The sequence below is a fragment of the Nyctibius grandis genome, chromosome 10, assembly GCF_013368605.1.
Source record: "Nyctibius grandis isolate bNycGra1 chromosome 10, bNycGra1.pri, whole genome shotgun sequence".
In the NCBI taxonomy this organism is placed as follows: domain Eukaryota; kingdom Metazoa; phylum Chordata; class Aves; order Nyctibiiformes; family Nyctibiidae; genus Nyctibius; species Nyctibius grandis.
This window is the reverse complement of record NC_090667.1, coordinates 1,109,110-1,131,455: the sequence shown is the minus strand read 5'-3', so window position 1 is coordinate 1,131,455 and position 22,346 is coordinate 1,109,110. Positions and strand designations below refer to the sequence as shown.

At 54.1% G+C, this 22,346-nt stretch overlaps 1 protein-coding gene across 5 annotated transcripts in view; it reads left to right on the top strand.

Moving 5' to 3' along the window:
* The window catches only part of ARHGAP26 (Rho GTPase activating protein 26), a 113,613-nt gene that overhangs the window by 53,561 nt on the left and 37,706 nt on the right, over positions 1-22,346 (top strand). For all 5 annotated transcript variants that reach the window (XM_068409673.1, XM_068409675.1, XM_068409672.1 and 2 more), the window contains exons 12-17: positions 1,195-1,231; positions 5,250-5,315; positions 5,948-6,022; positions 11,420-11,507; positions 12,603-12,661; positions 13,571-13,676. In XM_068409673.1, the coding sequence (XP_068265774.1) occupies positions 1,195-1,231; positions 5,250-5,315; positions 5,948-6,022; positions 11,420-11,507; positions 12,603-12,661; positions 13,571-13,676 (431 nt within the window). The remainder of the gene's footprint in view (positions 1-1,194; positions 1,232-5,249; positions 5,316-5,947; positions 6,023-11,419; positions 11,508-12,602; positions 12,662-13,570; positions 13,677-22,346) is intronic.

The window sequence follows — 22,346 nt, the reverse complement described above, 5'->3', positions numbered from 1 at the left end:
TGCTGGTGGAGCGCCGGGGTGTGTGTGTGTTTCTGTTCAGGCTCGGGGTTGACAAAGGGTTGTGTTAAAACATTTTATCCTGTTGAACTAGAGAAATACAACTTGTCTGAAGGCTGATCTTCTTACAGCTGCAGTTCTCATTACGCTAGGTTTTAAATCGTCCTCAAAACTGTGATTAAAACCTTCTGCCATTATTTTTCTTGTTTTTATCGTACCCACTGAAACAGGACTTTAATCTAAAGCATGTCTAAAACATGACTAAAGTCTAAAACATGACTTTAAACTAGCGATAGGACAAGAGGACACAGCCTCAAGCTTGGCCAGGGGAGGTTCAGGTTGGACATTAGGAAGCATTTCTTCTCAGCAAGGGTCATTAGCCATTGGAAGGGGCTGCCCAGGGCGGTGGTGGAGTCCCCATCTCTGGAGGGGTTTAAGAAAAGCCTGGCCATGGCACTTAGTGCCCTGGTCTAGTTGCCATGGTGGTGTCAGGGCAATGGTTGGACTCCATGATCCCAGAGGGCTCTTCCAACCTGACTGATTCTGTGATTCTGTAAACAGCCAAGCTGTAGTAGTGATTTGGATAGGAGGAAGAGCAGTGGTATTTGAAGACAGGAGAGCCTTGGGCTGAAGTGGCAGCGTTGGCTCAGAGGGTGGCCCTGTCGCGGGCAGAGCTGGCTGCGTTGCTCATCCTTCTGCCTTTCAGGTCCTCTAAATTAATGCTGTTTCTCCTCCTCTCTCGCTCTTTGCCTGACTTGTTCGTTCAAGCTGTAAGTACTTGTGGGTGAGGGTGGCCTCCGGCTCCTTGCCTGAGTTGCACCTACCAGATGTCACTGTAATGCCCGTAGGATGTAGAGGGAATTGTCTGCTTTGCTCTAAGTTTATCTCCTTTCTGTGCACAGAGGAGGGGAATGCCCACCTTCACCTTGTTTAAAAGCCCCTTTACCTTCTCTTCTTACCTGGTCCATCCCATTTGCAGTCTCTCCTTTTAAGAACTGTCCTAGCTGTTATTTTAACACCACTCCAGCGCTGTGGCAGCCTGATGTTTTGAATGCAGAAGGCTGTGGTGGCCTTTGGGGACCACGCTGCTGGGGGAGGGTGAGGCAGGTCCTCCCAACAGCAGACACCAGACCTGTCAGCTGTCCCTTCCCAGGCGCAACCGGGGTCCTCATAAGACTTTCTTCTTGTGTCTTCCAGGTCTACAACTCAAACAAGGACAACCAAAGCGAAGGCAGTAAGTATTTCTTCTCGAGCCAGACCCCTGAGAAGGTGGCTGTGGTGTGTGGATGTTGGTGGGTCAGCAGGAGGGGCTGAGCTGCTGGGGCTGGTGACACCAGGCTGCGCTGCGCTCCCCTGGGCCAGGGGCACAGGGTGACGGGGCTCGACATGGGGACAGCAGGGTGGCCCCGGGGAGGAGCCAGCTCTGGTACCCAGCAGGGAACTGGTACAGAAACTTGGTGGTGGGACTTGGGGCCATGGAGAGCGGTGCTGAGCCGTTCCCTTGGCACTTTGGGGTGCGTCCCCTCGTGCCCACCCTGGTGTCACTGGGCTGCAGCAGCGGTGCAGGGGGTGCTGGTGTGCCTCGGGACCAGCTCCTTCCCCTTATCGGAGCCAATAAGTGCAGGTGGCATCTTGGGCCAACCAACTCCGCTTTCTGAACCTGTAAGTGGAGGACGAATGTGCCTTTTTGAGAGGGGAACCGGAGCAAAAATATAAGTAGGGAGGTCTCGCCTAATCAGGATTGTCAACAAGAGCCCCTAAAAAAAACCCCTGTTTTTGTTGTAGTTTGGGCAATCAAAGACTTGAGTCAGGAAAGCTCTTGTTTTCTTCCTGGAGGAGCAGTCGCACCTGGTCCTGGCTCTTCTGTCCCGTGTTTCAAAACCTTTAATTGAGCCATTTCCCAGTAGGTTTGAATTGCCATAAGTGCTGTGCTCAAAGCTCTGATCCCTTCCCTCCTTCCACTAAAGTCACCGGTCACACGGGAGCCAAGCCCAGGTTGACAGTTAGTAAATAGTTCATTTTTATGCTGCCTCAGACAAGGCATTTTCGTCTTGAGTAGAAGCATTCTCCTCATAATAATAGTTTTAATTTGCAGATAACGTTCCTCACGCCCATTTTCAGCCCTTGCACAGAGCAATCTCTTCTTCCTCTCTGCGATGTGGCTGCTCCCTTCCCTGTTGGTCCTCCATGTCTGCTGCACGCCCCTCTCATCCCGTACGTGTTCCTCTTGGCTCTCTGCGACCCAGCTGAGCCTGGCAGGGTTAAATGCTGTGCCTCACGCTTGTGGAGGGCAGTAGGGCTAGTGGCCACCCTGGGTGTGAAGGCTGCCTAGAACAGAGGGGTAAAAGGAGTTTTATGAGGCACAGACAGCAGGACTCGCTCAGCTCTGTCCGTGAGCTGTCACCACTCTGTTCCCTGCACACACTCTGCCAGGACAGTACGTGGTGATTTGGCTCAAGAAACGTGTTCAAAAAACCCATTTTCTAAACTTTGTTGAGGGGTGATGGAAAAATCAGGGAAAACATTAGGGATGGGGGTGGGAGGGAGGGTTGGTGAAGCAATTGGTGAAGTAATTACGGCTTCTGAAAGAAGCGCTTGTCAAACCGTGCCCTTCCCACCTTCCCGGTGCTCTGATAGGCCCTGTCGGTGTAAAGGAAAGGAATTACTGGATTAAATAGAAATAATCTCCTCGGCAAAAATAGAACAGGATGAGACCAGCTCAGTAGCACTAGAAATATGATGCTACACGAAGGTCAGATAAGTGTGTGTGTGTGCAACAGCTGTAACACAAGCGATGGGCGTCACCTTTGCTGATGTGAAGTGTTTCTCTGCTGGATTACTGTACAAATAGGGCATCTCAGCTGTGCACTCAAATGCTGCTCTTGGGGAAGAGCCCCTGACACGTGTCTTGGTTCTGCGGGGCTGCACGCCGAGGAGGGCACGCGTTTGTAGGTGTCTTATGCCCACGTTCAAAGGTGTGAGAGACTGAGAGAAAACTGCTGGTTTATGGAGTGGGTTGGCACTGCCAAGCGTGTGGCAGAGAGCCTGGTGAGCCGTGTTGGCTGGGCAGCACCGTGCAGGGGTACTGAAAGGTCGGGGTTGTGGCCAGCGCTAAGCCAAGGCTAATCTGGCTGCTGAGCTGGGTCTGCCTGTGCAAGAGAGTTTATACACGGTGGTGTCCTGCTGCTCAGGTGCCCCTGTGCTTGTCGGTGGTGTGGGCTATGGTGGGCTGTGCCCCACCGATTGATGCGTGTTGATTTTGTGCTGCATCCGTGCTTGGGGGGTGGCTGGGAGCCCTTGGGGTGCCCGACCCAGGGCCCTGCAGCTCCTGGAAACCCGCACACCCCATGGCACAGGCACAGGCGTTCCGCAGCGTGTGTGCTTGTGTTGGCGCAGCACTTCAGCCTGCTCGCCCAGAAAAATATAATAGAGCTGTTGTGCTGTTGCAGTGATTCAGGTTCTTGTGCCATTCATCAGAGAAACACCACGGGCAGAGAGCTCGCAACAAGGGATGAGCGAGGGGCTGCACCTTGCGGGTGAGCTGGCAGCTTAGCGTGGAGCAGCAGCAGATCTGTGCTGAGATAAATGGTGCGGGCTGGGGGGATGCAAAGGGGTACAACTGCCCGTGCCTGGCTGTGAGCACGCTGCCAGCCCGGGCCCTGCTCCCTTCCCGCTGGGCTCTCGGGACGTGGCTCTACCCCAGTCCCCCGGTGACAGGGGCCAGCCGGGGCGAGGGGGTTTGGCTGGAGGTGGCCCGAGGAGGTGGGTGGGCTGCATGCCCAGGGTGCTCATCCCAGCCCTGGAGCCCGGGGTGGCTTTGCACACCCCCTCTGTGGGGCTTCTGCCATGTGAAAGGTTTCCCAAACCTTTGTATAGGAAGGAAGTAATTTTCCTTAACAAATAGCTGTCTGCAGGCGGTGTTTTCCACGCAGTGATGGGAAGCTGACTAAGGGGTGAACCCTTCCAGCGAGTATTTGGATCTGTGTATTAGTAATTCCTTGAAATGAAATGTGAAAACCTGCAGCGGCACGAGTTAATTGAGTTTTACATTCCATTAATACAAATGTTTTAGATCTTACTCTCAGGCACTCAGCTGCCTTTGGGACATCCTAATTTGCACTCAATAAATATTTCATTTGTGCTAATAAAAGCAGGGGCTGTTCTTGAACCATGCCCGTCTGCATGGAGTGAGGGCGAGGGGGATGTGATGGTTGGTGTTCATGAGACAATAGTGTTTGGCCGGGCTTTTGCGCTGCTCGAGGCAGGGGTGTCTGCTGAAGGGGGGTGCGGGGGGGCGCAGGCATTGCTGGGGGTGGGGTTGGTGCTGGCTGGCTCCCCAGGGACAGGTCCCCTCCTGCTGGGTACAGGACATGCTTTGGACAGAGATTTGACCCGAAATTACTTCCCATCTCTGTCCGTGTTCCACCGCCACATGTTGTCAGTTCTCTCCTCTATGTGTTATGTTTTTACCCCCACGCTTTCACCTTTCTTTTGATTTCTTTGCTCCATTTTCCTTCACAGTCGCTGCTCACAGTTTTCTCCTGCTTCTCTCTTCCATCTCTCCCAGTTCTTTTACCGTAACTTTTCAATGCTCTAACCTGTCATACGGCTTGTCCTTGGAAAAAAAACCCTGCATCTGCACAAAACCACCTCAAAAGCCCCAAGAAGGAATCCAAGGCACTGACGGCCCCTGCCCTAGCACAGCCTGGGAGGTCAGTCCCATCCCCAGTGTGGGGTGATGGGGATGGCCTGGAGACGGAGACATCTCTCCAGCACGTAACGGCTTCGTTAGCTGGGGGGGGCTGAAAGGACTCACAGGAATTACCTGGGACTCCTCGAGTGCCGTGCTCAAGGTTTTGTTGTGTCAAAAATAAATGGTTCCCATTTTTTCCAAGCAACCTAGTGTCAGCTTTCCAGACAAAGGTCTCGTCGGGTTATCTCACCTTGGTCCTAAATTAGTATTTTGACCAAGTGCCGACATGAATCCCTGATGGAGCCCGGGGCTCTGCTGCTCGGCGGGTGTGGGAGGTTCAGGGGGATGCGGAGGCTGAAGTGATGGATTAGCCTTCTGCCTTACACCTGGTACAAGCTACTGTGCTCATGCCTTTCCCCTGTGAACACTTAATTTATCTCCTTCCTCTCCGCCTCGTTAGAGCAGCGGTACGGTGGGGTTGTGAATGGCAGCGACGACTGCGGGACGAGCGTTGTGCTCGGCTGGGTATTTATCGCTTCTCTCTCCTCTCCCCTTGCAGCCGCCCAGCTGGATAACATCGGCTTCAGCATCATCAAGAAATGCATACACGCTGTGGAAACGAGAGGTAGGCCTGCTCTGGCAGGAGGCTTTGGGCTGAGGAGGGCTCCGAGCCGGCGGTATCATTGCCCGTGGGCTGTCACTGGGGTCTTCCTCCTGCCCTTCCTCCTTCCTCTTCTTCTCCAAAAAAAAGAAGAAAAGAAACAAATGGGCAGATGAGACCAAACAAGGCGGGTGGAGTTCTTGGGGAAAGCTCGGAGTGCTGTGTCCAGGAGGTGCAGCACACCCAGCCTGGGGGCTCCGTGGGAAGGGCCGTCTGTCACCGTGTCCTTCGGCCGCTCTCTGCCCTGCCAAGGCGTTAAGTTCTCCTTGTTCATGGTGCAGAAGGCTCAGACCTCACCCTGAGGAGCTCAGCACAGTAAAATTTTCCACAGCTGCCCTTGTGTCATGTGTAAAGTGCAGATCCTTCATTGTGGTGTGGGGGGAAGATGTCCTTGGACTTTTATTACTCAGCTAATTGGGGCTAATACTTTGAATCAATACATGAAAGCCCTGACATCAAATTTTACCCTCTTCTATAATTTTGTGTGTCGTTGGTGAGAGGGTGTAATTATTTTTGCTATTGGAGGAGCCAAAGAAATGAAATAAATGTCAGCAGCTCTTCTGACATTCTCCTAATGAGCTCTTTGTTTTTCCTAGGGATCAATGAGCAAGGGCTCTACCGAATCGTGGGAGTGAACTCTAGAGTTCAAAAGCTGTTGAGTATATTAATGGGTGAGTGTCTCCTGTTTTGTTAAAGGCAAGTAGATTGTGCTGCTTTGAAGTCTTGCCAGCGGAGCAGAGGCTCTTGTGGGGTACCTAATCGTGGTGAATGTGCTCTTAGGGCCCCATGCTGTTAGAGGCCGGGAGGTCCCGGGGCACCACTGGCAGGTTGCTAAGGTAGGACTCACGTAGGACGTTGCTTTGAAAGGTCTTCTGGTGCAGTCACTGATGTCCTGCTCGTGTGCACTACGAATTTTGGCAGCCTTCCCAAATGCAAACTAAAATCTTCAAAGAAACAGCTGAAAGCTTTGGTTTTTAATCTCATACTTGCCACGTTGTTCCCAGAATACTTTTTAATTATTTTCTCTTGTGTGTTGCATGCTGCCTGTGGCTCTTCTTACTTCCCCCTTGGACCTCCTTGTGCCTGGTTTAACACGGTCTTGCCCAGACCTTTCCAGCATGCATTTCCCTCACGCCTGAGGCATCAGGTCCTGCGGTTCTGGGTGCTCGGGAGGAGAGAAGGTGTCGGGTCACACCACGGCAGAGCTTGGTGTTGACGTTGTGGGGCTCCTTTGAGCACTGGCCACCCTGCAGCTGCCCAGCAGCCCCCAGAAACCTCTCCCCCCCTCTGAGATGATGAGAGGCTGTGGTGTTTGCTACAAGTGCCTTTGTGCTCTGAACCAGTGCTCCATAATCCGAGCACCGAAACGTGTAGGAGCAAACGGGTCTTGTGGTTATCAGTGAGCTGGTGGTTGTTCCTGGTGCAGGTCTGGGATCCTGCACCAGAACCATTTTGAGGAAACACACGCTTGGGTTGGAGCAGCAGCAGCCGCCCTCTGCCAGTCCCAGCTCATGCTTCTCAGAGTTGGCGAAGCCACGTGTGGAATAGGTGTAATAATGAGGAAACAAATGCTTAATGATTTGTTAGAGCCCTTATGAATGTGTTTGCTGCTCCTCGGGGGAAACGGGTGGCATTTGTGGTCTTCTTCCTCTTTCCCTTCGCTTATTATGGTTCCTTTGCGACGTGACTTCCCTTTCCCTGCCTTCACCAAACGCCAGTGCTTCTTTCCCTGTGTATTTCTCCTTGCAAAAAGTTTTAATCTGTTGTGTTTCACTTTCAACATCTTCCCTTCTCCTCTTCCCATTCCCCCTTCTTTTCCCACCGCTAAGATGTTCGCTGAGCAAAGCCCGTGGTGGCCGTTACCGTTGTCAGCGGTAACCTATGCAAAATTGATAATCTAGGGCTAATTAGGAAGCAGAAGGGCAAGGCTCTAAATCAGAGGCTGACGCGAGGGGACCTCTCTGCACCAGGTTTGCTCTGGCATTTGGAAAGTTTGCTGCAGTCACAAGACCTGGTGGCTGACTTTCTCTTTTATCAGGAGAAGTTTGGCATAGGTTCTGGGGCATGTGAGCGTGTCCTGCTCGCCACCCAAGGAGCATCGGTTGAGGAGCGTTGCTGCCCACCGATAAAAACAGGCAGGGGGTTGGGAGCATCCAGCTCCTCAGCTGCCGACCTCGTGTCTCATAATGTGGTGATATATCGCCGGTGGTTCTCCTTTGTCCCTCATGTCTGTGTTAGTTGTGGGTGCTGGGAGCCCCTTCGGAGGCGAGAGCGTGCTGGGGGCTGCTGCTTGGGTGGCCCGGTGGGTGCTGGAAGCCCTTTGGGGATCTCCCATGCCATCAGTCACTGGGACGCTTTGCAAACCCGTGACTCCGTGTCTTTCCCCAAATCTCAGGTTAATAATAATAATTAATATTCGACAATCCCAGCGTTCAGGCTCTCCGTAAAGTCGGTGTCAAATGGAAACGTGTCCGTTGTCAAACCCCTTCTGTCCTGGGCTGCCCCTCGAGGCTCGGACCTGCTGGTCCCTGACCCGTGTTCGGCTCCAGCCCTCGTGAACGCAGGAGCCAAACCGTGCTGACGACTTCAGGTTTCCCTTATATTTAGCAATGAATGTGGGCAGCGTTACTGGCTCACGTACAGTTTAAATGGCAAAAAGATCGAGTTTCCCTGAGCGGTGGCTGGTGTCGGTGACGCTGCCGGGAAGGCCTTTGGCACGGGGTGCCTGCAGGAGGCCGCAGGGTGCTCGGACGAGCCTCCCCGGGGGGGCAGCAGCCGGGGCAGGGGCAGCGCAGGGCAGAACCTTGGCTCGGGGTGAGGCGGGGGGTGTGCGGCCCCCCGGGCTCGTGGGAGGCAGGTCACTGGTGGCAGAGCCCGCGGCCTTTCCCTTGCGCTGTGCGCCATCAAAACGAGGACAAAACCCAACAAATAAACCAACTTGTATCCGTGGGAGCTCCCGTGAAGGGGATGGCTGGGGAAGGGGGTGTGTGCAGGTCAGTGGTGGTACCAGTGGATCCACCGCTGAGCCCCGGCACTAAGAGGAGTGGAGCGTTACAGCATCTGCTCCGCTCTCCTCGCTCCCTCCCACTGTCCTGCTGCGGCGCCGTCACGGCCGTGGGGTTGGGGGGTCTGACCAGCCTGGGCCCCCTCCCTGCCCACCGCGCTGCCGTGCAGCGGCTAGCCCCCTTCCCTGCCCCGTGGCACCCGCTCCGTCACCCGGGGTCTGCAAGGATGGGCACAGGGAGATGAACAGGGCCCCGTCCCCTCTGCTACTGCTGCTGTTTGCCTCCAGGAGGAAAACAAACCGGCAAAAGAGATCCCTTTTTTTTGGGAATGGAAATGGATTCCTCCCACCCCCGAATCCCCTTTTCTTTCCTCAAATATCCCCTGTGTGAGGCCGTGATAACCTGCTTTGGCCTCAGAACCCAGGGAGAGCTGGGAGATGCTGTCCTGGGTGGTGTTTGTGACCATGCAGAACGAGCAAAGAGGAGCGGGGGCGATGCTGCCGTGTTGGCAGCGTCATGGGGTGAGCAAAGTGCTTTCCTCAGTCTCTGCTGGAATAAAAAGCTTGGGGAAGTTAATTTTCCCCTCCCTTTCCCCTTACGCTTTCACTTCAGCCTTTTCGGTATCTGCTGAGAGATTCCAGAGTAGTAATTTACAGCAATGAGCAGCTTCAGGGTTAACGCTGCGTTTGCCCTGCAGGTGCTTTTCTGAGCCCAGTTCCCTTTTACACCAGTTTGTGTGTCCTTGTGCGGGGCCAGCAGCTCACTGTCACCCTACAACGCTGGCTGTTTGCAGACTCATAAATCTGAAGGTCAAGGGGAACTGGTTATCTGCTCCGAGCCTTTTCATGAGACCGACCAGAGAGCTTCACGTAGCATTTCATGAATTGTGCCTGTAAACTCCTGGGCGAGCTTGTGAAGGGACACCCAGTCTTGAGCTGTTTGTTCAGCTTCGGTGAAGGCCTTGCTATTAAAAAGGGCTTTTTTAAAAAGGGTTTTGCTTTGTTTTGGTTTTGCTATGCCAAGCTTATCTTTAACCTATTAAAATTGCCTCCTTTAAAAGGTGATGCAATAGGAAGTTGCCTTGGCATTGCCGAGGCAGGATGGTGTTCATTTGGGTGATTGCCGTGAGACACACGTGACCTTTGTGTGAATATACATTTCTTAAATATTTACTTTTTCAAGTGCTCCTCTTGATGTTTTTTTTTTTTTTTAATTAAAATAAACCCTTCGCCCTGAGGGAAAGCCTAACTCTTATTCAGTGCATTCTTTTAATTGGTTTTACTACCGCACTGTGCTTACCTTTTGCTTTAAAATTCAAGAGCGCATTATATATGTCTGAAAGGACAACCCCCCCCCGAGCTGGCTCCGTGGGGCCAGATGGCGTCGGCAGCTGTACCTGGCGTCAGGCTTGGCCTTGGTGCGGTGAGTGCCTCTGCGCCTGCTCCGCCTCCCCAGGGACACTTGGCACGTCCCTGTCGCCGAGGGGACCCGCAGCCGTGTCTCTGGGGTCCCTGCAGAGGTTTCCCAGGGATTTTTTGGGGAGCGGGATCCCTGGTGTGGTGCCAGGTCCTGCTCACCCAGAGCTCGGTGCAGTCACAGCGGCTGAGAGATGCCAGGACTGAGATAAACGCCACCCGCGCTGGCGTGTGCCCGGGGTGGGTGTGTGGTCACCGAGGAGCCCCCCGGCTCGGCTCCACCGCGGCGGCGGGTCCTGGCATGGGTGGAGGCGCCGAAGAAGGGAGCAGTCGCTGCTTCTGAGGGCTCTTATTGTCAAAGCATTCAGGTGTTTTCACCAAACCCAGTAAAAATAGCGCCTTATTGATCTCACTGCACAACTCTGTGCGAACAAATCCAGCTCCCCCCTGCCTGGCTCTGGGAGAGTCCCCTGTGGTTTCAGGATGCTCCTGCCCGTCTCCTCCAGGGTCTCCTTGCAAAGTTTGCATCAGGCCGTTACAAAGCGTGACCCCCGCCCAGGTACCCGGGGCAGAAAACGGCTCCGAGGCTGCGGGGTGGGAGCAATCGCAGCGGCACCGTCAGTCGGAGATTGGGGGTTCTGGAGAGCTCGGGGGGTTGGATGGATGCAGTGTCCGCTCAGCATCAGTGGGAAGAGGGTCTCGGTGCCTGGGGCTGTCCCCAGGGACCTGCCGGGACCCAGGGAGCGTAGCCAGCATCAGCGTCGTGTAATACAGCTCGTGCCTCTCTCGGGTATCCTGTGCTGTCACTTGGCAAAGCTGAAGCTGTCAGGAGAAACTAGTTATTGCCAGAGAGAGTTTTGAAGATACATTTGTGTTTTATCTCACGCAGCCGTGGAGGGGCAGGGGTGATCCTGCTCCACGAGGCAACGGGAGCTTCCCAGCCCCTTGCAGCTGGCATCGGGCTGGCGAGGGCAGCTCGTGGTGGCACGTCCTGGCGTGGGGAGCTGAGCGAGGGTCCCCAGGGTGGGCAGCGTGGTGGGTCACACGGGAACACTGGTGGTGAAAGGAGCCATGGAGCCGAGGGAGCGTGGAGCTGCCTCCCCACAGCCTCCCCACAACCTCCTGGCTCCAGGGACCCTTCCCCGCCCCGGGTGGGAGAACGAGCCGCCTCCTGTCCCCCCGCACGCCCCGTCTGTCCTGCCACAGAGGCTGTGCCACCGTTGCTGCTCTTGCTCACGTCCGTGCAGGCCGTGGCGATGTTTGCAGCCTGCTCGGGGCTGGGGTTTTCTGCTGAGCCCTGGGTGTGTCTGTCTGTCTGTCTGGGTCCATGCTGTGTTTGTGCCCTGCCCTGTCACCACTGTCGCTGCACACCGCGGTCCCCTGCGCCCCGTGTCGTGTCACGCTTTGAGTCAAACTGCCAATCTCGTTGCTCATGATTAATGTTTTTCTTTTCTTTTTTTTTTTCCCTGTGCAAGCGAGCGTGGCCCGTCTCGTGTAACGAACCCTGCGTCCCTGCAGAGGTGTCTGCTGGGGATCGGCTCGTGGTCACCGGGCTGGGGAATAAATAGGACGTGGTGATCTTCCCACACAGCTGAGCTGGTTTTATCTGCACTTTGGTTCACTTTTTTCTTTATTTCTTTTTCCTTAGATCCCAAAGCAGCCACTGAAACAGAAACAGAGATCTGTGCAGAGTGGGAGATAAAGACCATCACTAGCGCACTGAAAACCTACCTGAGGTAAGGCAGAGCAGCCTGAGCTGTCGTGCGGCTGCAGGAGGGGCTGGGTGATGCTCTGGGGCGTTACTGCAGAGCCGTAACAGCACTTTAACAGAGACAAAGAGGCAGCTGCTCTTCGAGAATGTGTTCTGGCTTTTCCCTTGGCCCTCCAGCGTGTCTGAGTAGGGCTGGGGGAACACGCTGAGCTCTCCGACAGATGCATGTGTCGTACAAACACGATCTAAAAAGCCCATCCTCGCATCCCCTGCCTTGATTTAAGCTTCTCCCTAAACTTTTCACAACGGGCTTCCACCTAAGGAGCGTGTGGCAGAAGGGGAGCCCAGCGCTCCGCTAAGGGCTGCTCAGAACCGGGTGCTGAGCTTTGCTGGGGTCGTAATCCCCGCGTGTGAGCTGACGCCGTCACCGCCGTGGCTGCCTCCCCGAAGGGCTGGTCTGTTGGCAGCAGTCGGCACCTCGTTACCCACAACATGCTTCTACCTGTCCCAACTGTGGCTTCTTGCTTGCTGTTCCTGTTGGGTTTTGTTTGAGAGAGCGAGCGAGCACGAGAGAGGCTAAACCCCAATTAGGGTGATGAGTATCATTAGCCTGGTGGATCCCAGCCTAGAAAATCACAAATCCCTACGTAATTTTGCATGATTGGCAACCTTTGCCCCAGAGTGTGAACTGTTTGCAAGGCAATGGAGAATGTCGGCAGCACAGAGAGGTCCCGTTGAAGGGATGTGGAAGTGGGAGGGGAGAATGGGGGATTAATGGTGACTGTTAAAGTTTTATGACTAGGCTTGTTTCTCTTAATTTATTTTTAAACTTACTTGGAAATCATGGGCTCTCTATTGTACTGAAACTCTGTGTTACTGTATTACCAAAGGAATGCTAAAATTAAAAATGAATTTAGCGTGGTGCAGGAAAGGGAGGAAGAATAAATCACAGGTACTTCAATAGATCTTATTCCTTCTGACGGGGGAATTAATTAGAGCTGCTGTTGCTTAATTCTTTGCTTTTAAAAACGGAGCTGAATTTATGGTAAGGGCGAAGCTTTGTCTCTGTGGATGGTGTTACTCAGACGTGTGTTGTGCCTATTACCTTTTTATCTTCCAGAATGCTTCCGGGGCCGCTCATGATGTACCAGTTTCAAAGGAGCTTCATCAAAGCAGCGAGTGAGTTTGTTGATGTTTACGGCACCGCTCTGAAAGAGGAGCAGAATTTGCAAGTGACTGAGCCATAACCTCTGCCCTGCTGCTTCCCCACCGACCTCCTCCTCCTCCTTAAGTCCCAGAAAGCAGAATGGGAACGGAGAGACGAGGGGCGTGTTGTTGTTTGGGACTCGGGGGATGAAAAGGAAGCGCAGATGGTGCAGGGGCAGCGGGGAGCTGGCTGGTGGCAGGAGCTGCTGCCGCCGTTCTGCCTTGTTTTGACCATTATCTGCCAAAACGAGGGAGGCCGGTGTTCAAACACCACCTACGGTGTTGTGATGAGATCAGTGGCGCTTCAGATGTCTGCGCCACTTTCCTCTGACTGCCCGGGGAGAAGGTGCTGTGTATGGGAGCAGGTAACTCTGCTGGCAGCTGTGCAGCCTGTGCGCACGCGGTGGGACCAGGGGGGCGGGTGGGCTCACGAGGGCCGTGGCCACAGTGGTGGTGGCCTCCTCGAACGGCTCCTGCCCTTGAACAGGGCACCTGCGAACCCAGCCGGCCCATTGAGGAGCAGATGCTGCAGCCACTGGGCACATCCCGATGGTGCTTGGGCACACGTTGGATGGGAACGTGCCGACGTTCCCCTTGTTGGAATCAGAGGAACGCTCTGGTTACAGCCAGCCCCCTCCCTGAGCACAGCTGGCTTTTCACGTGGCTGGCGTCTGTCTCAGCTCACTGTTTCAGCCCGTTAGTTTCTTCCTTTTGGAAACAACTGGCTGGAGCTGGTAGAAAGGAAAGTGCCGTGGAGAGTATCCACAGGGTGGGAGCCTCGGGTCCCCGGGATGTCTGTTGGTGTTGGCGCCGGGGCCTGCGTGCCTTCTGCCGTAACAACCCCCTGATGCAGAGATAAACCATCTTTTATTTCCAATGCAGAACTGGAGAATCAGGAGTCGCGGGTGTCAGAGATTCACAGCCTCGTTCATCGGCTCCCGGAGAAAAACAGGCAGATGCTGCACTTGCTCATGAACCACTTGGCAAAGTACGTTTATGACTGATATGTTTTTCTCTCCTTTTTTTCCACTTCCTCTGAAAGTTCATAGTGGTAGAAAAGTTCCCTTGTGTGTGTGTGTGTGTGCGGCGTTGAGTCATATCTGGTTGGTGAGTAACTGGAAACGCGTGTGTGAGCGAGACGAGGATGGAGAGACGGAGTGGGGAGGGAGAGAGAGAGGGAGGGGGGCTTTCCCGCAGACCCACGTCCCTGCTGTCCTGTCCCCTGCTGTCCCCTGCCTGTGTGACCTGCCCCGGCCCCACAGCAGCAGGAGGAGCCCATACGCTGCTGGGAATATTGCGTTGGTATTAATGGGGTTTGGCAATCTGGAAGCTCCTCGCTGGGTCTCAGATCAAGCTGAGTGTTAAAGGACTAAAAGTGATTTCTCTGCTAGAATAGAAGACTACTCTGGGGTGTATTTTCTGCCTTTATGCAACCTGATTAATCAATACTTCTAGATCACCTTGAAACTTTTCGAGGGCGAAGGAATTGAATGATTTTTTTGCTGTCAGTGATAGCGCTGACCTGTAATTTCCCACCATCTTCCTGCTCCTGCAGGTTGCCACGGAAACCTTTGGTTAAAAAGTGAGAGCATCATCAGGTGTTTGCGCCAGCCTCAAGGCTGTGGGGTCATACCTGTCCTTGGTGTTTGGGGATTAGGAGGATTTAGGAGGGATTAGGCAGGACTTGGAAACCTGGGGAATGGGTTAATCGGCGTTGAGTGTTCAGAAGGTCTGGGAGAACCTGAAGTTATCTGTTTAAGAGAAAAGATAACAAATGATACTTGAAATAGGCTTAAAAATGGCTCTGGGTGCTTTCTTATGACACAGGGTTGTATCTGTTCCACTGACTCCCCGGCAAGGCTGTTCAAAACCAAAGAGCTGGTTTAGATCTCGGGTTCAAAACCTTCTGCCTCTACAGGCTCAAGCCAAGGGCCGGGCGGTTCCAGGTGCTCCCGTCGGCCAAGGATGGGCGAGGAATGTCATAACTGCTGAAGTGCTTTGAGCTTGAAGGAAAATCTGGTGGTGTTTGAGAGAGAGGTGTGGAGAGGGGAGGCGGGTGATACGGTGGGGTTCGTGCTGCGCTGGTAGGGAAGGGACTGAAACAAACCACAATGAGCGTAGCGGTGCGTGCTGTATTAGGGAGAGGAACAGCTCAGAGGGGTTATTTAATGGGAGAAAAATTATCTCGGAGAAAAGCAGGAAGGTGAGATGATGTTTGGAGGGCGGGAGAGCGTGGCAGAAGGGATGGGGGCCTGGGTGACCTGCGTGGGGAAGGAGGATGCTCTGGGGTGGGGTGGGGACCAGGCAGGGTTTGGGCGCACCCGAGAGCGGGGTGTCCAGAGCTGGCACGGGCACAACCGAAGGGCCCCTGCCTGGCCCTGCTGAGCTCGGAGGGGATTGCCTCATCTGTTCCTAGGGGGAGTTTTTTGGGTTTTTTTTCTGTTATTGATTTGCATTTTTATCAGATGAGCTAAAAAAGATATTTCTCACAGTATTACTGCAGAGACCTCTTGCACTAAAAGCAGGGCTCGGTCTGTACAGGTCAAATAGAGACAGAGAGTCTGTCCCACGTTGTCTTACAGCTCCTGGTTTTCTGGTTTGCGTGTTCACTGCTGCTTACTGGAAAGGGACGTGGGGCTCCTCGCGTGGTGTGGGGCTGCCGTGGACAGCAGCAATAGAACCGTGCTAACATGCGTCCCCCTGCGCGGGAGGGGAGTGGAGGGAGAGCTGGAGCAGGGGAGGACAGATCCCGGGGACAGGCACAGGCAGGGTGGAGGGAGAGGAGTGTGTAAATAGAAAATGAAGTTGATTTCTGCCTCTTGCTGTATCTTGCAGCCTGTCTGCGCTGTGCCTTGTCTCCTGTTCAGGGGTCCAGGCGATTACCCACTGAAGTACAGAGCATGAGCAACCCCTGTGCTCCGTCGTTAGGGACATAATAATGCTGCAAATTTCCTTCTCTTCTCTACAGACCCCAATTCCAGTGAAACTTGCTATTATGATGTTACTCTTTGACCTATGAGTAGGTGAAACCTTTAATTTTCCTTCTTGGGACGTGTTCACGCTGTCAGGATTTCTGTGATAAACCCAGCTGTGATTTACTGTTCCCGAAAGAGAGGAGATCTTTGTTCTCACGTTTTTCCAAGGGCATCTCTGCAGGAAAGCCCGATTCCTGATTCTGGGATTTTTTTCCCACTGTTTCTGGTTGGGAAAGGAGGAAAACAATCCTTCCCCGGTGCTGCAGAGCACCTCGGTGCAGCAGGCTGTCCCGCAGCATGTCACCTAGCAACACGCTCCTGCTCCCGAGCTGGTTTGCTGCAGGCAGCTCCTGTTGGCCCAGCACCTATCTCCAAGAATGGCTGCATTGTAGCTCCACATGCTTTTTTATCAATAGAATGTGCCAGCTCTGATTAAACCAAGTTGGTTTTTTTCCCTGCCAAATAAGTTAAAGCAGTTCAAAGCGAAGGGATGGTGCGTGGTGCTGCCGAGCTTGCGGGCGGCTGCGCCGACGGTGCTGCGGGAGTGGAGCTGGTTGTAGAAAGTTGCCATTTTTGTTAGTGGAGCTGTGATATCATAGACTGGTTTGGGTTGGAAGGGACCTTAAAGCCCAGTTCCACCCCCCTGCCACGGGCAGGGACACCTTCCACCAGACCAGGCTGCTCCCAGCCTCATCCAGCCTGGCCTTGAACACTGCCAGGGAGGGGGCAGCCACAGCTTCTCTGGGCAACCTGGGCCAGGGTCTCACCACACTCACACCAAAGAATTTCTTCCTAATATCTAATCTAAATCTCCCCTCTTTCAGTTTAAAACCATTCCCCTGTCTTTTTCTTCTCTTTTAACGTGCTGTGTCATTAAGTAATACATGCTTTGGAGGTGCAGAGCAGGAGGATTTCACGCTGATTATCCTTCAAGAATTTAGGAATTATTGTTCCTGCATGGACATAATTTGCCGTGTGAGCCTTGCTGTGGTGCAGCAGCGAGATGCAGGTTCTCCAGCGCGGATGGTGCTGTGCCTGTGCCCTGGCAGCGGGGCTCCCGAGCCCCTCCACGGCCCTGCATCGCCCCGTGTGTCACGACAGCGAAGGAGGCTGCAGAAGCGATGTGTGTACGTGTATTCAGCAGAATGAATTATCTCTAATCTCTCGCAGCTGCGGCCTGGCCAGCAGTGACTAGTCCCCTTTGTTTTTCCTGTGGTGGTGTTTTCTAGTTTACGTGTTTTAACCAACACGCTGGTGATTGCTATCTCCAGCACAAATTGTTTTCCACTTATCAGCGCGGACGGTTTCCATGGGCTCTGCGGGGCGGCTGCTATCGGCCCTGGCCCCGCGCATCCAACGGCGGCCGCCCGCCCTCGCAGCCCCTCGGTGGGACAGGTTCCGGAGGGGGCTCTGCCCAGCGAGAGGTTGTTGGCAAAGGAGAAGACAAAAAAAATCCGCCAGGTCTTCTGCCTAAAAATACAACCCGGCGCTTGTTTTCCTTCTCCAGAGCAGTCCCGTCCTTGGCAGCCCCGCGCCGTGCTGCCGTGCAGAGCCCTGCGGGAGCGGGGTCCCGGCCATGGTGGTTGCCACGGGGTGCCCGGCGCCTTCGGGGCACCCACCGAGGCACCCACGCAGGGCTCGGGGCGGCCGCTGCCCCACAAACCCGCTTTCCCTTGGGTTGTTTTCCCGTGTCTCCCCGAAGGTGCAGCCGCGAGGAGGCTGACGCCTCTTGGCACGGCAGGTCTGATTTCATCCCCGTGGCAGCTGTTTATGCTGCTGTCTGGTAACTATTCATTTGCTTGATTTATGTATTACTTCCAGTAAGTCATTCTTGTCCAGGACGTTCTGGAAATTTCCACTAGCCGCTGAGGCCTCTGAGATGCATTTCTCTCATATGCTCCTCGCCGGGTTTGGCTGCCAAAGGCAAACAGCGAGCGAGCTCCATGACCTTGCGTGGCCGGGCCAGGCAGCGATCCTCCCGCGTTCAGAAACGCCGGGTTCTCGCCCGGCGCCTGTTTCTGATCCCTTTGGATCGCGGCACCGCCTGGTCCCGGGTGAATCCCCGGGGGTTCGAGTGACCCAGAGGGTCTGGGTGCTCTTGCGGGTGCCAGAAGACACGTCACACGAGAGGGGACTCCCCGTAGGCACGCTCTGCCTCCCCGGAGCTGGGACAATCCTGCCTGGGGCTCGTCTGTCCTGGCTCCGGCTCTCGCCGTCCTCTTTTTCCCTTTCCTCCTCCTGTTTTATCTCCTTTTTGTCTTGGTTTGAAGCATCGAGTCCTGGTACTTGGGGAGCTGGGACGGGTGCTGCTGCGGCGTTTAGGCTACAACAAAACCAAACAAGAACATCCTTGGTTTAGAAAATACAGTTCTAAGCAACTATTTTAAATCATCCTCTTCCCAGTTGGAGCCAAGCCCACTCAGATCAATTAAAGTCTCTTTTGTGCTAATGCTTTGCCATGATTAGCAGGTATAGACAGTTGTCTGGAACAGAAAAGCCAACCAAGGCAGCAGCAACGTGGTGGGCAGGAGAAGGGGTGTGGGAGGGCAGGGGAAGGTGGTGGCTTTGGCAGCATGCTGGGGACCCGTTTGTGCTCCCGGCTCCGGGAGGGCAGCGCGACGTCCTCCGAGTCTCCCTCCTCCATCCTCCGTGCAAACCCTGGGGTATTTTTAACGTTGGAGACAGGCAGTGGATGAGAGGTGGCTCTGCAGACTGGTTTGACATCTCAGCACGCCCAGCTTGCCTGGCTAATTTAATTACAGCGTTTAACTGGAACCACCTGCAGCTCTGGGGAAGGACAAAGGCCACGGAGGTCCAGCCCTGGCAGAGCCTCCGGCGCGGCCACGCTGCCTCCTGGGCTGCCCCGGGAATGAGATCTGCATGTGTGTGCCGTGAGGGCTCCCTTGCTTTCCCAGCTGTTGTATGAGGCTCCTGAAGATAAGTTTACCTTTACCATAGCTTGGTAACCGGGGAGCTTTGCAGAGAGGAAGGAGCCTGCCCTGTGCCTTCTCCTGTGCGTTTTCAGGTCCTTCAAAGGCAGAGGCAGCACTTGGACGTGGTCGGTGGACGCTCAGACCCCCCGCAGCCATCGCAGGAGGTCTCTGAGATGGTCTTGATGTGTTTGCAAATGGCCTGCGTCTGTTTTTCTTCTGCTACCACAAAATAATCCGCTGGCTTATTGACACCGTGCCGGTAGCTCAGCTCCTTCCTCCTGCTCGCGTTCGGAGCGCGTTACACCAGCTCCCCGGCAGCAGCACGGCGTGCGCTGGCAATTAGCGGCTGGGGTAATGATGACGCTGGGAGTGTGTTCCCTGGTTTGCCTGGTATTCTCTCTGCTCAGGGATCCTCTCCCCCCGCTGAAGCCCTTCTGCAGGAGGCAGCCCGTGCTGGAGGAGCAGCTCTGGTGTGATGCAGCGTGTCCGTGTGAACCACCCGCGCTCTGGAGCCGGAGGTGTCGGAGCCTCGGGGGGCAGCACCAACCCTGCAGGTCCCCTTGCCCTCTCCTCCTCTCTCCCTCTTGTGCTTTGTTGGAGGAGCCCAGGGCTGGGTGTGCGCCCTCCCCCTCGCGAGCCCTGGCTCCCTCATACTCTCCTGGTTTTGTTTTTAATGTGAGATTCTGCAGAATTTAAAAAAAAAAGAAAACACACAGAAGCCTGTAGGTGTTTGCTGTGTTTTTTGGGCTTGGCTTCCTGTAATGTGTGAATTAGCAAAAGGTTTTGTTCTACTTCTGCAAATGAACTTTTCACCCCCTTAGCCCGCGTTGGCATTTTCTGGTGGCTTTTTCTTCCACACTTCTCCAAAAGGTCCTTACATTTTCTGAAGGCTCCCCCGTCTTTAGCTGGAGAGGAATGCACGTCAGCGACGGCAGCGTCTCTCTTATCGGGTTCTTTGTGACTCTTGTGTCTTCATCGCACATGAGAGCCATCTCTCTAGGTATGATAACGGGTGTCTGAAATTGGACTGAAGCTCACATCGGCAATGCTGGCAAGAGCAGTCATTTAGCAGCATGGAATGGGGCATGTCCTGGGTCTGCTGTGGAGTTTCTGTGGTTGAACATCTCTGCCGGGGTCTTCGGGAGAAGCACGGCGCATCCTGCGTTACTCGAGCGTGAATTCTTGTGGGCTTGTGTTTGGACTTTGTGTTGTCGGATAGAGGTTGTTGATAGCACGTAATTATCTGGATTCTTTTTGTTTATCACCGTGAAACTGAAACTATGTACAGGAACAGATTGAATCTAGAGTGAGCAAAAGATTTCCAATAACTAGCTGGTGTCTGTCCCTGGTGGTGGCTCCTCCATCCCCGCAGACAGAGCGGGACTTCGCCGTGTTAATGAGAGCTTCTCTAGATGGCTCTGTGTGCTGAACAGACCCAGGACTAAACCAAATCCAATTATATGGGTTTTAGGCAAATCTTTTTTCAACAGAAGGAAGGGGAATAAAAGTCACTGGTGCCAAGATGCCTTTGAGTTTTCCCAGGATGCTGGGAGCGATCCCCAGCCAAGCCTGGACCCGTCTCCTCCGTCCATCTTCAAGGGACTAAACCACACATCTAGTCGAGGTCTAGGTTCAAACTCCTCTGTTTCAGATATTGCAGCAGAGGAGCTTTGATTTTTTAAAAAATCTCCTTTGAGTACCTTGAAATATTTTCATGATTTATTGTTATTAGTCTCATTTTAAAAGTTGAGCCGTTTCTTTCCTGACCCAAATTTGCTTTGGATGAACTCGGTGTTGTGTGCCTCTGTTTTGGGTACCAGGGGACCTGCAGGGCCGCTCTGCCCCGGGGCACAGCTCCTCCGGCCCCCCGGAGAGGCACGAAGCCGAGCAGCGGGGGCCACTGGCGTGGTGGCCAGCCCAGCCCTCGCCCCGCTCCCCTCCTACACGCTCATCAGCCGCAGCCCAATTAGACTCAACGACGTGCTGGGATGACTTGAACGCACCCAGGAACGTTTCCCAGAACTCATTAGGTTTTATAGGATAAATACCACTGATTGTGTGCGCTAGCAGCTGCCTGCCCTGTCCCACATTAAATGGGTGGAAATGGGGGGACCTGCTGGCGCAGGGACACTGACTGTGGGGTCCCCCTTGAATGAAGCCACCGATTGAAACCCCAGCAGCCTTGGTGAGCCTCTGCCCCGAGCTGTGCTCCCCCCAGGCAGGGTTTCTGCTGCCACAGCTGGGTCGTGCCAGCGTGGGTTAGTCCAGCTCTTCCACGCACCGACCCACGCCGATGGATGGGGCGCCCACGGACACTCTGTCGCCCAGGGCTCTCTGCATTCCCTGTGCTTTTCACCTTTTGTTCCTGTCCAGAGGCAAATGTAAGGGTTTAATTTGTAACAAACTACCCAGAGCAGCCTAAATAATTTTTGGGGATTGCTGGCATGATTGGCTTTTCCTGTGAAGTAGAAGCTCTAATGGTGGTGGCAGACATGAAATATATTTTTACCTGTAACAATATGAATTAGCTGCGTCGTGTTCCATCCTATAAGGTCTTGTTAGGACAGCCGTAACAAGCACTTTGTTTTCAAAGGTTTGTCCCCAGCATGGAAATAGAAACACTCCAGACTTTGCCTGTGTTCCCTCTCAGATGTTTGTTTTCTCAGAGATTTTTCTCTGAATCAGGGAAGTTATTTGAACCAGTAACAGCACTCCGTGGCTGAGGCTTATATATGTGTATTTTATATATGGAATACATACACAGGGCGATTCCAGGCACAGAAAGCAAGAGTTCTGTGGGGAGCAGAGCCAGGTGCTCATGGGGAAGCCCTGGAGAAGCAGAGGAGTTCTTTAATGGGATTTCCATGAAAATAAATATGAGCTGTGGACCAGGCTGAAGGAACTTCCATCATCAGTGTCTGTAAAAGCAGAGGGCCAGCGTGGTGCTGCCCCAGCCCGCAGCACCCGGCTCCTCTCTCACACCATGCTGCCTGCAAGCCAGCGTGACAGAGGGGTATTTACTGCTCCCGTGTGCTTCCTCTGCACTGAAGCTCTGCAATTGCTCTGTACTGAATTATGTTTGGTCGTGCCGGTGATTATACAGTATCTAAGCAACCCAGGCGTAATCTAATTTAACACAACATGGATTTACTCCGCTCCCGTTCTCCTTTGTTTGCCTGAAAGCGAATGTGAAGGGAGCAGCGTCCACAGACACCCCAGGAGACACGACCTGCCCTTGGCTCCGGCCTGGGGTGTCCCCTCATGTGGCACAGTGTGGGCTCCAGCTCCTTGGGCTGGGCGCTCGCGGGCGCCAGCCCGTCTCCCACCTCTTGGGTTTGCACCACGTGGGGCAGGTCTGCACGGAACAACGTCCTTGTGCGGGGCTGCTCGGTGGTGGGGCATGGCTGAGGGCAGACACCCCCCTGTCCCACGCTGATCCTGGAGACACGTGGGAACCACCGTGTGCCTCGAGGAGGAGGAACAGCCCAGAGTCCAGAAGCTGGTGACAGCCCGGCACGTTGCAAGCACCAAGCTGGAGTGAAGGTTGCTCTGCACGTTTCTCCATTGGTGGTTGATTCCCACCTCCTGCTCATGCTGGAGGTGACTTCTGCAAAGCGTGGGTGGAGAGAGAACTGAAAAAGGACCCATCTAAATTAACATTAGTGAAATTAGAGTGCACTGAGAGCCAGAAAGAAGCAGCAGGTACTTGGAAACCTTCTAAAGGGCAGCTCAGGACTGGCGCTGACAATG